At 36.0% G+C, this 18,728-nt stretch overlaps 1 protein-coding gene across 2 annotated transcripts in view; it reads left to right on the top strand.

The window, feature by feature from the left end:
- ASCC3 (activating signal cointegrator 1 complex subunit 3) overlaps positions 1-18,460 on the top strand; it is a 262,911-nt gene extending 244,451 nt beyond the window's left edge. For both annotated transcript variants that reach the window (XM_064649888.1, XM_064649889.1), the window contains exons 38-42: positions 8,967-9,118; positions 9,630-9,780; positions 15,538-15,744; positions 17,559-17,734; positions 17,832-18,460. In XM_064649888.1, coding sequence (XP_064505958.1) covers positions 8,967-9,118; positions 9,630-9,780; positions 15,538-15,744; positions 17,559-17,734; positions 17,832-17,979 — 834 coding nt within the window. In that variant the 3' untranslated portion in view covers positions 17,980-18,460. The remainder of the gene's footprint in view (positions 1-8,966; positions 9,119-9,629; positions 9,781-15,537; positions 15,745-17,558; positions 17,735-17,831) is intronic.
- Positions 18,461-18,728: the final 268 nt, after the last annotated feature.

Raw genomic sequence — 18,728 nt, forward strand, 5'->3', positions numbered from 1 at the left:
CTCTTCAAGCCTTGCACTCTGCATTATTTTTACTGAGAAAATCTAGAGATGTCAGTAAAATGGTGCTGAGCACTCCGGTAGCTGCTCAAAGTCAAACATTTTTTCACTTCTTGAAGGGGAATAAAAATTCTAATGAAAATATTTTTCTAATATTTTTATAAAATATAGTTATTATTGTAAAGACAATACCTCTCCTTTTTTTTCCTATCTGATTTAAGAATATGTGAAACTAAATATAATCTCTCTTTTTATTTCTTTTTTCAAGCTTTATATTTTGTGACTGTGTATTCAGCGATCTGTTCTTACTCTGCTGTTCTAAGACTATTGCCTATATTTGCATTAATTGAAATGGATAATTGAGGCAGTAATACTGTCAGTCTTGGATTCAGCAGGGCCGTCTCTTCTCAGAAATAATGTGACAGTTGCTGGCTTTGCATTGGGATTGGCCACAAGCCTCCACTTGTAGTATAATCGTTGATAAAATATTTTAATATTGCCAGGAGTAGAACTGCCATGGAGCTCAGCCTTAACCTTTGAGAAGTGTTTACCTATGGATGTGTTAAACACATCTCAGTAGGGTAGCTGTGCACTGAGAGAAGATGGACATGAAAACAGATTCCAAACTGCAGAATAAAGATTAGTTTGCAGGGGACAATTAGTTTGCACATCCCTGAAACAAGTACCTTGTAACGCTGTCACTGATGGCCTGTCTTTCCCCATCATGTTACTCCTCTGTAGAATCTAATTTTGACAGGAAAGGAAAAAAACTCTTTGGATGAAGCACTGTGTTTCCTTAGCTAGATGATATGACGATGCTTTACCCATTCTAAAATCGTTAAAGTAAATAAGTTGCTTCCGGTCACTTAAATTGCAAATTTTCCCACAGTTCTTACGAGAATCATCTTTGTGGTACATGTTCAGAGTTGTTGCACAGATGTACTGCCCAAGTCAGCTAAGAGCTACCTTATGTAGAAAATACTTACTGTACTGAACTTCAGGCTGTTCTGGGTGATGGTTGGAGCTGTATCTATTGCTCCTCAGAAGGAGCAATAGTACGCAAAAGGTAGTTTCGGGCCATATCAGCACAGATACAAATAGCAGAGGAGCTCATGTTGCCATTTCGTGACTGAAAGAAAGAGTATGTCCCTCAGCCCTGCACTTCTCATCATACCCAAGCCTCAGTTCATAACAGCCACTAAAAGTATTGATTGGGAGAGCCATATCCCTTGGATCTTTTCCTTCCTATGAGGAAATGGAGAAGTTCTTAAAGATACTGAAAGTGTTTTGAGCTCATATATTGCCTGTTGTTAGTGCAGGTGTGCCAACGACTTGCTGCAAGGTGGTGGGAGTTACTGGAAAGGCCTGTTTTACAGTTGCATATGTAAGATTTGTCCAGAAGTGTCCAGGGAAAGAGCTTTGTGTGGTATGTGGTAGGACTCCAGTGATAGCACAATGTTTGCAATTTTACCTAAATACTGGCTCCTTTCATGGTTGGATGGCTATTCTCCCACATTAGGAGGGTGGAAATAATAGAATAATCAAAAAACTTGTAGTGGATATACTGGGCAGTAATGTTCAATTATAGATACTAAACAGCAATGGGTCACTTTGTAGTGAAAGTACCGGGACATGCTGAGGTGGAATTACTTGTGCCTGGTTGTGTTGTATAGGTATATATGTGGGAGAATGGAGGGTTACCTTTGTGGCTGTGGTGTTGGGGTTTTGTTTGCTGTGAATAGTCAGTGAACTGGTGTATGGAAGCATCTTGGTGACAGTTTAATGATGATTTGGTGCTGCTTGTGTATAATCCCTCCCCCACCCATGACAAACCTTTTCCCAGTTGGGGCTGGAGGAAATGAGTAATGCTTAACCCATTTGTGTGATCAATTCACTTAAGCAGCTACTGTGAAATGTTAATCACAACTTTAATTTGTACTGCATTAGCATTTTGATTAACTTGTAGGCTTGCTAGCACACTTGAAGCACTTTTACTCATAGTTACAGCTCGGAAATGACTTTTTGATTAATTAAGTTTGTTAGACAGCAGCTGAGCTTCCTGAATGCTAACCTTATGGGGCTAAAAGTTCAGGACAAAGTTACTGGGAATAACTGTTGCTGTTGAAAAGGATTCTTGTGAATGCACTCCAAAAATTTTAATTATTGACAAAATATTACATTCCTACTTTGAAACTGACTTTAAACTTTAATAAGGGTAGGTTTATTATGAGAAAGATGCTGTGTATATTTCATGGGTTTGGTAGATTTGTGTCATATTTGAAACAAATGCTGTCTTTAGGACATAGTTTATTTTGGGAAACTGAGATTTATTGACGAGATTTTTATCAAAAACATTTTATTGTTTTTACAGTTCACTAGCGTAGTAGATAATAACTAATTAATTAATTAATAATTTGAAAATAAATTGGATATTGATATTCAATGAGTTTGAACATGTTGGGTTATGCCCTATCAAGTTGACATTGCTGGTATCACATTCTGTAGCTGCTTTTATCTCTGAAATACTACTAAAAAAATCAGTAAGAACCCAAGGGTGGCACTCCACTAAATGTACACAGTAAATGGTTTGTCCTTTCCCTGGTTCTGAAAATACTAATAATGTTACTCTGGAGGCTAAAGGATGAATACAGGGATAGGAATCTTACAAGCAGGAAGCAGCTAGGAAGGTTGCAATTTGCATACATCAGTGAGACCTTTATGATGATGGAAGAATGAAGAATTAGTCTCTTCTAGGGAGTAGGAGAGCATATGGAAGAGGGAGCTGAATATGCTAGTAAAAAAGGGAAGGGAAGGAGGATACAGAGGGCAGTATAGAAAGAGTTCTTCCTGAATAGCATTAAATACATCTTAGTCACTACATCTCTGATAAAGTACAAGGGGTGGTGCTGCGTAGGCTGAAACTACGCAGCTGTACAAGGATGATTTAAATGAACTGAAAGAACTCCTCCCCATCCCCAAATTAAAACATTTCTAAAACATAATTTTAGATTACACCTCTGAAATGCAAAGGTGTTGTAGATAGCCTGTTTTGCTGATATGTAACATACCAAAGGTAGTGACCTTAAACCCTCTGTAAGACTTCTTCAAATAAATTCCAACTTTTTAAGTCAGTTGCTGTTTCTGGGATATATAATTGAAGCATCTTAATCATGATGTATATAAAAACATGAAACTTAGAGTACATGGCATGCTTTAACATCTGAAAAAATGTTTTACTTATATTGGTACGATATCAGGTCACATGAGGATCATAATACAATCTTACGGATTGGAAGGCTTCCTACATTTGAAGCATGTGCAAAAAAGATTTATTATTATTCTGAATTCAGTTTTTAGGAAAGTGGGTAAAATGCACATATTTTTGCCTATTATTATCTATAAATATTTGTCATATAAACTCTGTAGTCTTAAAGAGCTGTCATTAGGCACCATTCTAATGATTTTAATAGATCTATGGATTTAAACTTGTATTTCTAACTGAATTCTAGTCCTAGACAGCAGAACTTTCATTAGTATGCAGCAAAGACAACAGTGGGGATATTCTGATTATTTTTTACTGGAATGCTAAACAAAATAAATTCAGGTACAAAACCCAACCAGTTTTAACTCTGCTTATTGATGTAACTGTGCAGTAACAGTTTGAAGTATTTTAATCTTACGCAGTCTATTTAATTTAAATACCCATACCCTTCTCAAAGCATCACTGCAGAATAAAACTTTTATTTTTTTGGCTGAGAATGTGTTGGATTTATGTATTCATAAACTTTCAAATCAAAGGTGAAAGTCTTTCTGCATAGAGGACTGTTTACATTAATGTACCAAACTTCAATTTCATGAATAAAGGTGCTCATGAAAGTGTCATAGTCTGTGAAGCACTGATACAAAAAATAAAATTAACCTTTTAAGAGTAGATAAATTTGAGTCATGTAACTTACCCTGAATACACCTGGAGTGTCAGCCCCCCCATCCACCAATGGCATCACTGTAAGCAGTCAGCTTTTAGCTGAGTAAAGTTGTGTAATTCTCAACTGCAATGGCACTTCTTACATTTCTTTAGCTTGCCTTTGTATCCAGAGCAGTTATCATTGTAGCTTCATTGACACTTCCCTTAAATATAATTTATCCACTAAATATTAACATTTTTATTTACACTGTTTACAGTAAACTTATATTTACAAGATTTAAGTAGACATGCTTAGTGTATTCAGAGTTATATGACAGTTGACTTCAAACAGAAGAAATTATTCCAAGCAGTATGCAGTCTCTGTTAATAAGATGCAAGCTGTTTCATTCTAACACTTCAATAACTTATCTTAAAGGAAGAAGCTATTTAAATCATTTGAGTAGATCAGAAATTCTGCTAGTTGTACAGTCTCTGGTCCCCTGCCACCTACCCAGTCATACAAGAGTGATCCAGTGTATCTGACTTTCTTATGAAGGATGTGAAAGTAATACCAAAAACAGTGTTAAAACTTCGCAAAAAATTTCTGAAATAAAGGCTTTTGCTTTTTGGTTGCTAGACAAAAATGGGTAGGGTGGTGAATGGGTGGTGTAAGTTCAGTATGAAACAATTTAGTATCTGTTATTTTGAACGCATATTCAGAGTGCTTAAAAACACCAGATAAAATCAATGTTTTGTTATCAGTGTGTTTTGCTATCTGTGAACGTGCCACACACCCACATCTCCAACATCCTGCCTCCATTTTTGCTTTCCCTCAAGCTAGGGAGTTATAAACCATAATTTAAATTCCAAGCATCAGTAATAACTTTGTCTAGAAGGAGACAGACTGTTAAATCTCAGCTTCATGTTGGACCAGAAAGGTACAGTTTGATCAGTTTAAATCATTCAGTATTTAAGGATAACCATCTGCTGCTCCTGAAAGTAAGATGAAAACCTGATCATAGATGCTGATGGTTTCATCTTTATACACTCCTGGAATGATGAAAGCAATAGGAAGATTTTGATCCAAACATTTTGACATTCAGTTCTGAATATCATCAGAATGAGAATTTTTGCCGTACCTAACAAGTATATCTACATCAATCAATTGTTAAGCATTGGCATTTTTTGCCTACCCCTGCCATAGTTAATAGGTTCTTGCTTCCCATGTTAGTAAAAGCCAAGCTATTTTTGATAGTGACAGAATTGCTATTATTACTGTGTAGTTGTCCAAGTTGTCCACTTGGAAAACTTGAAAGCTTTTGCCTGAATCTTTCATGAGAACCCATGTGAGTATAGGCCTCTGCTATTCTTCTAAATGCAGAAGGAGCCCCAAATAAGATAATGATAAACATATTCTCCATTATAACAAGCAATACTTCCCTTGACTCTACCTATTTACGCCATCATTTCTACTTTAGGTTAAAAAGTAGTGGTCTTAGGGCTTTTTTTTTCCTTTTTAATTTGTTGGTTTACAAAAAAATATGTTTTTTTCTGTAAGTAAAAGCATCTTTACTGTGTTGCTGTTTCACTTCTTGAACTCACTGTCCTCTTAATTTTTTCTCTGTGATGAAATTATCTTTTTGGTTTGAAATTCTGAGGCTAGAAAAGCAGATAACCAATTTGTGCCATTTCTCAGTTTAGAATAATACTCTTAATCTGTTCCAATAGTATCAGCTATAAGATATTTAGAAATTGCTTTCTTCTTTGCAATGTAAGAGTTAAAGAAGCCACTAATTTCTATAAAATTATACTTAAAAATAACAACAGCAAACCAAACAGGTAGCAACTGGATAAATCAGAGGGACTAAATATGTTATTCATCAGATAAAATAAGTATTAAATACTTAAACTTTTTGTCTTCTATATTATATTCTTTATTTAGTTGCTTACATTCACATTTGGAAATAGGGGAATGACTCAATTTGTTACCTTGATTATTTATAGGAATTTCAGTAACCTTTTAAGTATCAAGCATCCATGTGTTTTACACTTAGTGGAAAATTAAATGTGTGTGGGTTTCCAAGGCAGCAGATGAAACAAGCCAACTTTACCATTGTTCTGACTTTTTCACAATGTCACTGTCTTGGATTTCACATGTGTGTGTGATGCTGTGAATAAATTCTATGGGTGAAGAAGCAGAAAATAAGGAGGAAAAGAGGATTTGCCATGTGGTTTCATTTTAACAATGTGGAACACAGAGTCTCACACATACAGGCTTTCCTTACTCCCTACGGGATATCTATCTGTAGGCCTCTATCAATTTCTAGGAGATTTTCTATGTGAAAGGATCCTCCAGTTAATTTCAGTGTATAGCTTGTTTTAGATTTATCTTTCTCTTACATCTTCTCTCTTCCTTACCCCTTTTCAAACCGTTTTTAAAAGGGGGGGAGAGGGATAGATTAAAAAAAAAAAAAGGAAAAAGAAACAATGAAAGCAACGTTATGCATGTATCTTCAGAAGCATTTTATGAAATACCAATGCTTTGTGCTGACTAAAAATACAATTTACTGTATTCTTCTTGTTGCTTATGGAAAATGCAGGATATCTATGCACACATTATTCTTCACATATATACGGTAGTCTCATGACTGAGAAATATGATGTTTCGGGCTGTGTCAGAATAGCACAAAGGAAAGGACAAAGCTCAGGTAGCGGAGTAGTGGAGACAGATACCACACTGTCTCAGCAACACATTCAGAGACACAGACTGTATTGTATGGGTAGTCTTCAATGTATTTTAAAATGTGGAAGCAGGTAAAGAGCGACTCGCCTTGTAAGTTCAAAAGATGGGCTTCAGTCTGATACATGCTGAGAACAATTCCCCCCTTACCTGACTGAAAATCGTGTGAACCAACACAGAAATCTACAGGTCACGAAGCTGCTCCTTTCAAATGTGATTTCTAATGTAATTTTGTTTTCTATTTCGTAAAAATAACCCTACCTGGAAATCACCTTGGCAAGGCAAGTGAAAAGACAGAAAAAAGAAAACCAGTAAGGCACTGTTGTAAGGTACTTGTTCTAGGGTCACTAGGAATGTTATTTTAGGGGGTTTCAGGGTACTATGACTCTTCCTTGAATAAAAAAAGACTAGTGTTAAATGTAGATCTTTATTAGCTGAAAGGCACTTTATCCACAATTTGTGAGAAATGAGACAACATTCGAGTAATACGGGGTAACACTTTAAATATTTTTCTAAGTGTCACTGATCTTATCACCCTGATCTGGAAAAAAAACCTGTTGAAATTGCATTGTAAACTGCTAATATAAACTGTGTGACTGGCCAGGAGTGAAACTAACTTGTGTCTTTAAAGTCAGTATTTCTCTAGAATCAGTGTAATTTAATTGAAATAGCTCTGCGTGTGTAAACAATTCCTTTGTTTAAAGAAGATTTCACTGTTTAGTTTGCCTTAAGTAAATGCTGCCTTTTGTTTGTCTGTAAAACATTTGATTAAATGTAAAGACTTACATAGACAGCTTCTTCTCATTACACTAGTGGCTGGAAATAAGTTGAAATCATGCAGGTATCTGCTGTCTAAGTAAGTATCAAACAATATCATTTGTGTTTACAAGAAAAACCCATGGAAACATCTGAAGCCTAGTCCTACAATCAAACTGAACTCTCCTAACACCAAGACAGTATTTAAAGTGTTGAAACCATTCAATATACCAGATTCTTTCCTTGATTTCTTTAAAAAAACATTTTAATCAAACTCCAAATTTCCTACATGGTAAATTACTTTTAAATACATGACTTTCTACTGAATTAGTGTTGTAATATGAGAACCCACACTTTATTGTGATCGTAATGGTATTGAAAAGCAAAATAACCAAGACAACTAACATCGCATCATTTTCTTCACCAGCTGAAATCCTTCCATAAGTCATAATAATTCTTTCAATGTACTCTAGACAGAGTTAAAAGTACATCATATATTTGAATAACTGCATTTGCTATTAAAAAAAAAATAAATGTTGAAACCACAAGTTCATGTTTGGTCCATTTTCCTTTGGAAGAATTCCTAAATTCCCTTTCAAACTAACAAAACAGAATTTAAGTGCAGTCAAGAAAAAAAGAACGCAGAACAATTTTTTCATGTCCATAGAGCCATTCACAATGCAAAATCCATAATGAATTAGCTTTAGATCTTTATGCTAGTGTTACTTATAATATACCTTTTATTTTTAATGCCAAAACATGGGACATAGAAGTGGAACAGAAACTCATGAGACATGGAAGGCAGGATGATTGTTAACACTTTGAAGTCTGATATATAGCTGGATAGTGGTTTTTTCTTTGCTTGTGTGCTTTGGGAAAGTACATCCCTCATTCTCAAGACATTCTCAAGCCATTTAATAAGCTTTCTTCAAGATTTCAAGTTAGATGTCAATGCTGAACAGAACCTCAAAAATGCTCATTAAGCTAAATTTTAGTGGTTTTATCTAGCCCAATTCAAGGAATTTTTTTAAGTCCTTAAGTTCCAATGGGAATAACCGCTAATGGTAAATGACAAGTATTAATTTTTGAACAAATGTGAATATATTGGTAGTGTTCTTAAATAGTTCAAGGATTTTTTAATAATTATATAATTCTGAGAGAGCTGTCATGTCAGAATATAAACAAATACTGCAGTTAATTGTAACTACTCCTGTTACAGTTAACGTTGAGATTTATTCTGTTCATTCTGTTGGTTTATGTAAAAGAGCAGTTATTTGTAAGGAATAGATACTACCTTCTGTTCTCACCCCAAAAACATGGTGTAAATTACCTTTTCAAGAGTTAGAGTTGTTGATGATGATGATACAGGATTTAACTCATCTTTTTCGAGGTTGATTCAAAAGATGTCTACTGCCATCAATAAGGGTTGAAATAAATTCCTATGTTGAAGGCGTAGAAATCCCTATACGTTAAACATTAAATAACCATGCTCTTACTTGTATGAACCAGGTACACAATTATATTTGCATTCTTTTTTTTTTTTTTGTAATATATGTCTCCTTTGATTAGGCAATGCTGGATGTTGCAGCACATCATGGCTGGCTGGTGACTGCTCTGAATATAACCAGTCTGGTGCAGATGGTGGTTCAGGGTAGATGGATACATGACTCTTCCCTGCTTACTTTGCCCAATATAGAGCTACAGCATCTTTACCTTTTTCGGTATGTAATTCCTTTAAGCATTAACAGTTTTGCAATTTCTTTCCACTTCCAACTGCTGATTGTGTTTGAATGTCATTGTTGTGCCTGAGAATGTTCATTAACGAATCAGAAGCAGAACTCTGTCTTTCACAGTGATGCTTTCCCAAATGGATTTTCTGTTTCTGTTTTCAATATTCATTGATTAATTAACCCCCACAGATTATTTTGAGAACCATGATTCCAGACAAATTAACAAGAGATCACTGGAAGGGTTCCAAGTCCTAACAAAACTAACTCTGTATGTTAATTATCTCTTTATTTTAATCCATTATAAAACTACATTAGTATCCTTCTTAACATCATAGATAATGCTAAGCTCTATAGATGCCTAGATGACGCAGTAATTAATGGTAACCAAAAATAAATGACCAGCCTTTAATAACAGAAACCAGTATTGAGTTATACCACCAAAACAACTGAATACAAATGTTTGCTTTCCCTCCCTGGGCATATGTTTTTCTGTCTGTATCAGGAAGTGGAGCCAAGGCCAAAGGAAGAGTGTGCATGGAGGTTACCAAGGACCTATCGAGTGTCTTCCCGAACTAATGGCTGCCTGTGAAGGAAAAGAGAATGTTTTTGCTTCCATTTTGGACAGTGAGTTGCAAACAGCACACATTTCACAGGTAACACTTTCTGTTCATGATTATTATGAATGTGATTGGAAAGGAAGAGTACTTAGGAAAAGAAATACTCTCTCTGCTTCCCCTCAGTAAATATCACATGATGTTCTGTATGAAGTGCAACACATCATTGCTCTAATTTCAAGGTACTGCTAGCTTTACAAAGGTTCTTCTCTGCCTGTTTTTTTTAATATTCTCATTTATTCCCTGCTAACCAATAACAGAGTCTGGTTTATGGCTAATATTACCACATCTCTCTGCTCTAAAGATGCTTCTCTAGGCCGTTCAGTCTGGCTGAGTGTTATCCACCTTTTCATAGCCAGCTCTGCACTAGGAATACATGCATTGCAAATGTCATCGTAGCTGGTTTCTGAAGTGGTCTGTCAAACACCCTTTTTTCTGAGAATACTCTTAGTAAAGGATCCAGCACTCACTTTCTATTTGAAACAGAAAAAGGAGATGAAAATTTCACACTTCATAGGGGAGAGAAAAAAATACTATTACAAAATGTTGAGGCTTCTAGAGTCTTATTTTCAGTTTGATTCCCAGCAAAGGACAGCTATGTTCCATAGCATTCATCACATGCTAAACCTATTGATTTGAAATAAATGTATGAAAGATGAAAACTTCAAAAGCTACACTTCAAATGTTTTTTTATTTGAATATTTAAAAGGACAGCAATATGTCCTGTGTTTGACTGTTCAGCTTCAGTTAAACCTTTTACTGGTATGCAAACAAGAAGAAAAGTACTTAAATGTCTATAACAGACATCTGCATTTGTAACCAAATTAACATCAAAATTTTGAATTAAGAAAATATATTGACATCAAAAAAAGGCTTCCTTTAACAACATATTTCTAACATAATACACATTGATTTCAGTCCAACTTTTAGATGTGATAAAAAATTAGAACATTGTTATAATTAGTTCAGGGAGAACTCAGAAGTAAACTTACTTAATTTATTTGCATAAATTGCCATTCTGTTATCTTTAAAAGCAAATGCAAATTGGTTCTGTCTGATATGATGATGGTTATTTGGCTCAAAAGTGCTTCAATTTGCGTAGCAATCTGGTGTCGTCTCTGCAGTGAGGCGATCCCAGGTAACATACAAATCCTGAATTATTCCAGAAATTAGTATGTTTAAAGCATCAATTTAAGTGCTAATTGCAGTAGTAATGAGAAAAAGCAGTACTACTGTGAGATTTGCATCTACTGCCCCATCAGTATGCCTGGAACGGCTGCTGACTGGCAGAGGATTTGGCTGCTAATTAAATAATTGTATGCATGGCAGTGTTCTCATCTGATTCAATAGATGAAGATTAATCCTCAGATAAATATGTTTGGCTGGTATTGAAATGTCTTAGCAGTTTCTTCAAAAATAGGTTGCGTGTATGTGGTGTGTACACTCACACTGTGAATGACTCTATGCCTCTATATGTCTATGTTTGTAAATACAGATGCATGTAAGAGGGAAGAACATACTGTCTTGGCATCACATAAGAAGAAAGTTTTATTTCCATTAGCTAGGAATAGCCGTACTGGGAATAGCAAAGCCATGACTATATTGCGTAGGTCATTACAAATATGAAAAATTTTATATCAATACGTTATATTCTTTGCAGTATTTTTTTCAGGAAAAAAAACTATTTTAGAAACTTACACAGAATTAAAATTCAGATTGAGACTGCCTGTTGGGTGTCTTCATATGTAAAGTCTTTCAGTGCTCACAGAGGCAGGGGCTAACCAAGAGAAAAATTCTTCAAAAATGAATTCATCTGTAAGAAATGTTTTCTATAAAGAAAGAATATCAGGGTACAGAGTTTAAGCCTAGCCTTCTGGCACAGACATGAACAGAGTCAAATAAAGTGGTAAGTATGCCACTAAATTGCCAAAAACATTCTTTTCCTAACAAACCATTTATTTCTCACTGAAAGTATAGTGAACTCATATCTTAAACCTCTTACTAGCAGGAAACTGGTGAGAACTGCTGGAGCTTTACATAAATTTCAGGTAGACAGGAAAAGGAAGAAATTTCACATTTGGAAAGAAGAAAATGTCTTTTAAGCAGATTGATAATTAATTTTTAAATAGCACTCTTGAAGCTGCTCATGGATTTGGAATATTAGGCTAGGTCCTGAGGAGACAGATTATTGGCAAAAATACTAATCATGTTGCCAAAGGTTCATGAAGAATTTCTCATGTGATTATGATTTAAATCTATGGGCTTGGTAGGTAAAGATATAGTTTATATGTACATGCACATGTTAGGCCTGTTGACATATTTAAAAGGAGGTAATGTGTGCTTTTGTCCTCCTATACAGCAAAAAAACCCAGTAAAACTGTCAAAAAATAACTAAGTGACTTGGGAGCCTGAGTTTAATTTTTCAAAAGTTAGTGTTATAATTCTAAACCTCATTGAAAGTCAGCAGGGCTTTAAAAGCTGGCAGCCTAAATTCAAAAGCTATTTAGACTAACCCCAATCTTTGGTCGAAGCTTTATGTTTGTTTCAGTGATTCATTCTGAATCATATATCTTTAACAAATCTTTTCCAGTTTCTAAGTCACTTAGACACTAGGCACCTTTTAAAATATTAAGTTGATATTGATATTATTGAAAGAGAACAAATAAACTTCAATATTGAAAATAAATATTATCCCTACTGTAGTATTACCTACTTTTACTCTGGAAGTATCTGTGTTCCCATAATCTTCTTTCATTTTCAGCTGTGACTACTTGACTTTTTTCCCTTGGTGAGAAAAGCATTTCTTCATTTCTCCACATTGCATGGATGATAAAAAGACAGCCTACTGTTCATACTGTACCAATGATCAAGCAGTTCTAACCTGGCCTTTAATTTTCAAATACACAAGGCCTGTAAAATCAAGGAATCATAGAATCCTTTAGTTTGGAACAGACCTTTAACGTCATCAAATCCAACTGTTAATGACCGGATGCCATATTACATCTACTTTCTTATCTAATTAGAAAGTTACTCAGAGTTGCTTCAGTTTGTTTGCACTGTGAAACTACATGAGGACATGAGAGCCTTTGAGAAATAGTCTGTGTTCAGGTTATATGGTATAAACCAACCCAGATCAGTCTTCACCAGACTGTGGGGAAAGTTACAGGTAATTCTACTAAAGGAGTTCCTACATTGTGGTCTCTGCTGAAATTAGACTTCCTTCTAACATATTTGTAACAGGTCTTGTCCTCTGAGAGACTACACATAAAAGTTTTCAAGTTAAATGATATCTAAAGTATAACAGAATATTGGTATATATTAGGGTGCCTCTCCCGAGCACAGCAGAAGTAAACTGCTTAGATGCACGGAGACTCTCACAGAGTAGCTCTGTAGAGTTTCTACAGTAAATTTCTTCTTAAAAACCTTTACATTAAACATAAAATCATTTGCCAGTTGAGATGTTACAACTCAAGTTGTCATCCAGTGTGATCTGCTGCAGGTGGTTTTAGTAGTCTTTTGTTAAATGTATCAAAATCCTGGCAATAATTAATTCATTAAGAATGTCAGTGTGTTTTTTAATCCTTCTTCAAAGTGATGCCTTTTTTCCCCTTTTCACTTCAGAGCTGGGACAGAGAGGGATATATTTTTGCATAAAGTTCCAGCTGTTTAGTTTCTGTTACAATTTTTCTGTCCTTTCTTAGCTCAGACACCATTAAGAATATCAGTGCAATTCATCCATGTCCCCTGCTTTTGCGCTGCAGTTCCTGAGCATTCACAGCTGGCCCTTCCCACCTTCTCCATTGAACAGACACAGCTGTTCATGCAGCACATGGAAGAGGAAGGAGAGAGAGAGAGAGAGATTAGTTTTTAGCTTAAATCAGTTTTCTCATTTGGTTCAGCCAGGCTCTGATAATGCAGCCATTTTAATCCAAATAAGCCTATACTGCAGCCTAAATAGGCAGTCCTGCCCTCCCCGTGCCGTTTTCACCTCCCCTGACCCAGCTCACCGCACAGCTGCACAAATGCTGTGTTTGGTTCAGGCAAGGAGGTGGGAATGAGCATCTGGGGACAGGGGAGGAGGAGGGATCATATCAACCCTGTCGCTGACAGGCAAAATGGCCTGTAGCCAAGTGGCCACATGAATGTTTGTGCCAGCAGGGGAGGAGACTGAACCACTTCTTTCGGTGGCGCTGGAGCTTCATGCTTATTCAGAGTCACAGGATTAGAGAATATGCTTCCACAATCAGCTTTATGCTAAGTTCATGCTGTCACCAAAATGATTAGCAAGATGATCCATCTAGGTGCACAATCCCAGCATGGTGATGCCAACATACCAGTGATGGAGAGGGGACAGCTAGCTGGCGGGGAAGACGCTGGAGAGAGGGACAGCACCACCGCAGTGCAACCTTGGGTTGGCTTACCCTGGCTACTGTATCCCTAATTATGTATCCATAGTATCCATATACTGCTACTGCCTGCATATCTCTTGGCAATGATGTCTGCAAGAAGCAAACTGAGCTTTTATTAGGGCTCTAGGCCTTCTAGCACAGAAAAAGTAATCAGACACATCGAGCACAATCTAAATGAAAATACATTTTGTTGAAACACAAGATGGTCAAACTAATACTTAAAAAATAAAATATGCTTTAGTCTTTTTCCAGATAAAACATTTCTGTTCCATGATAGTATGCAACAATGCCTACCCTCTTCATTCCCACAAGTTCCCATTTTGGCATCTGATGGCTCTGTACCAAGATCAATATTCTTCTTTCCTCCTTCTACTTCCCACCCTCTAGCTTTTCACATATGCTGATTCCTGTTTTGTTCTGGGAGTGGAGGGGAACAACAGCAGGGCAGAGGGTGGTTCTTGTTCTTCTGGGTTTTTTACTCCAGTGCCAGCTTCATCCATCTTTTTCAGCCACAGTGAGGCCACAAATCACTGCCTCCTCCATTCCACAGCCGATCCCATGTATTTTTCCTAACAAATTTCATTGAGTGAACATGCTGATTTTCTTTTTGACTAAATGAAAGCCTGCATTACTCCCTTCCATTTTTGTCCCAGCTTCTCAGAGATGCTTTTCCCTGTCTGATAGAGACCAAAATGAGAGAGACAGGGCTGCATATTCAAGATGCCTTTTTAAGGTCAAGAGAGTGTCATATTCAACTACGCAAATTGTATCCTCTAACAGTTCTCTGCACAAGGATAGAAGAAAGTTGAGGACCTGTTGCAGTTCAACAGAAACCACAGAGACTTAAAATTCCTCAGGAGGACACCAAGAAGGAGAGTTCATGAGAAAAACTTAAAAAAAATAGGGATAACTTTGGATATGCAGTTGAACTTTTGGTTAATTATCTGAACTGATCCTCTGAACTCTCTGAGGTTTGCCTATTGCTAATTAGCACTGCAGTGGCTTGTTCTTTATGGATTATGCTAAGGAAGTTTAATTTAAAACTTAATTATACTAGTTTTTAAGTGGCTTATAGGGAAAAAAAGTACTTTAATCGGGAGCAGTAAGGAATTTTTCCTGTGTTCAGACATTAGTAGTCTTACTGAGGCATGTAACGTGCTTGAGGAGTTTCACGTTTGTTTTATTTGCTAAGAAAGTCGCATAAGAGATTAATGAAAAGTATTTTATGCTTATGATTGAGAATCATATGATTATATGTGATATTCTAATACACAATAAAATATTAATATAGAATAAATATGTGGACTGCACATTGAATTGTTATTGTTACAGTGACATTGATTGTATAGATTGTCCTGTAATCCACAGGGATCTGTTTTTTCTACAGGCTTGGAATTTCTTGTGCCGTTTGCCAATTCTAAATGTCAGTCTGAGCATTAAGGGCAGTTGGGATGACCCGGTTCAGCCACAGAATGAAGTACCCGTTCCTTCTTTGACAACAGACACACGAGATGAAAAAAGATGGATCAAACTGCATGCTGATCAAGAGTATGTGCTCCAAATAAATCTGCAGAGAACCCAGATGGGGTATCAGGTAGATTATCATTTCTTTCCCTAGTACACAAGTGTCCAATAATATATTTATATTATCAATGATGCTTTCTACAGTATAACAGGGGGTTTTATGGTTTGAGTATTATTTGAGTTATAAACACTTTCAAAAGGCTTTTCTTTATTAGTAGTGAAGCAAATGTTTATTTTCAGGTTGCAATAGGATAGTTAATAGGCTCTTAAGGTAAAATCCTAGACCAATTCAAGTCAATGAAAAAAATTCAAACTAGTTTATAAGCTTCCCGATTGTATTCCCAGGTGCACCCAAACTGCATACCAGTCTCATACCTTTAAATATGTTTCTATTCGTAACACATCCTCAGGCCTTTACTGAGGATGTTTTCCTTATGTTTTACACTTCATGCTTTTTTGAGCAGCTCCTAGAACAACTTTCACATACAATTCTTTCTCACACCTACACTTCAGTCCCACCCCTTTTGCCAGTTAAAGCACATCCCATTGCCTCTTGGGCTGATCACCTTGCTGGGCCCTCAGCAGGTCTTCATGTGCGAAGCCAGAAACTCCAGCAGCTGCACAGGTTTCCACCTGCTCTGCCTCCAGCAGCAGAAGCTTGGGGTACCTGCTTGTCAGCTCTTGGAAGAGTTAGACCGTGCCTCCTGCATTCACACTGGGCGCTGCTGGCACTGTAGCTGTCACTTATTTATAGATGCCCTTTTCCTTCATTTATGTACCATGACTGGCATATGGACCACCGTGATTATAGTTTTGCTAATTAATTTTTATAACATTTCAAACAATTAAAAATTATAATTACCATCATTTTTGTTAAGATATGAAGAAGAGCTCAAGATACAAGTGGAGAACAGTTTTAGGTGTTACTTCGGAGACTCTTCAGACAATTTCATTTTGATAAAAATAGTAATGGAGATACATATGTTCTGTTGAAAATCCTGAAGTTAAATTAGTCAAGAATTATATTTGAAAAATATTGTTATCTCCCCAAAGACTTCTTGTCCTGACTACAGCAGGTTCACCATAACTGCAAGGGGAAACTGTCTTATTTTAGGAAGGACAAAGAGTCAAAGCTCATCCATACATCATTCCATTTGCTGTGCCAGTTACCGACAGAGACTTTTCCTAGCCAGAAGCCATGGAAAAGAGAGGAGCAGAAGCATTTCATGCAGTGATCACTGTTTTATAAACCTCTCCTACAATTTGATCCCTCTTTTGTAAGAAACAGCTGGATCAAACTGTTTCTAAAGCTTCATTGTGTGGTGGTGCTTTTTCTTCTGTATAAATCTTCAGTAAAACCTTTCCCTCTACAAAACACAAAATGAATGCTGATTGACTGTGCATCATTCTGTCTTCAGCTTCCAGCAGTAAAGTCACTGTCTTAAAGAATAACTAAAATAATCTTTCCTTTTGCTATGTCAACCTCAAATAAATACTTCTCGTGCTGTTTTTTTCTTTATATTAATCTTGAACAATGTTGTTTAGCTTTAAATAAAGACACTAGGTTTACAATTAACCCTTCTGCAGAGAATAACATTCACAATATATTAGATTAAATTACAGAAAGGGAACCCTATTTCCATTCAAGTTTTAGTAGTTTACAAAATAAGTGGAATTGTATCATATTCTGGATTTTTATCTGTGGACTATGATTTTTCTTTTTTTTAAACCCTTCATCTAGAAAGAAAAAACAACAATATTTTAGTCTGGCAAAATTATAACAATTCATAACAATGTGTTTTCAAGGTGTTTTTCATTCAAGGAAGAATGGCATTTTGGAAAGGGTATTTCTAGTTTTCCTAAGCTGTTTCTTTTCCCCAACAGGGAAAGCAGGACAGTAAAGCAATTGCTCCTCGATTCCCCAAAGTTAAGGATGAAGGATGGTTTTTGATACTGGGAGAAGTCGATAAAAAAGAACTCATCGCCCTGAAAAGAACTGGATATGTCAGAAATCGAAATACTGTTTCTGTTGCTTTTTATACTCCAGAAACTCCTGGAAAGTATGACAAGTTTACAAATTAAGTTCTCTTAATTATTATCTTTTCTGAGTAGTCAAGACCTAATTTCCAAAGTAACAATTCTGCTCTTACATTTTAGGTGTATCTACACACTGTATCTCATGAGTGACAGTTACCTTGGCTTGGACCAACAGTATGACATTTACCTGAAGATTGTGCCAGCAAGTACTTCAGCACAAGTCACTATGGAGGTGTCTGATGCCATGAGTCATCTGGCTCTGAAGTAAGGCCATCTGTCAGTCAGAAGGCCAATCAGTCAAAAGAACTGGTCTTGCAACTAAGACATCTGGTCATTCTGGGACATCCAAAAATGCATTTGCCTTAGCGGAACCAACTTCAAACCTCAAGACAACTAGGAAATGGAAAGTGACTACTGTATTGACTCTGATGACACAGAGTTAGCCACAGTGGCCTTACTCCTTTATGAAGATTTGTCTTTTCTTGTTTCATCTCTCTTCTTTGGGAAGTCATTTTGTTAACTGAATTTTAAAACATCAAAATAAAAGACTGATCGATAATGTAATTTATGCAAATTCAGGGCTATCATCTTCATTTTGAAAAGTGTTCTATAGCCTGTGTATTAATGGCATTTAAATAGTCAACTTTTTTAATTTATAGGGAAAAATACAAAATTTGATCTAAGAACTGCTGAAAATATTGATGGATGTGTTATATTTCATGTTTAATAAAAATATGCCCATAAGAACATTTTGCATTGTATTTGTGTGCAAAATATGAGAGATGTAGTAACACAGTCCTCCTCTTATGCGTAGTACATTTTGAAGATGATAATCTAAAGGAAAATTTCACATATTTATATTAATTATATAAGCAGTAAATGGGGTTACAAAGGCAAGCTAAGTAGTATAAAATATTTCCAGTGTAGCAATGATGTAAATTATATTAGATAATAATTAAAGTTTACCCTTTACACTTACGTACATACATACATATACACTCACATATATATTACAGA

The sequence above is a fragment of the Pseudopipra pipra genome, chromosome 3 (assembly GCF_036250125.1).
Source record: "Pseudopipra pipra isolate bDixPip1 chromosome 3, bDixPip1.hap1, whole genome shotgun sequence".
NCBI lineage: Eukaryota > Metazoa > Chordata > Aves > Passeriformes > Pipridae > Pseudopipra > Pseudopipra pipra.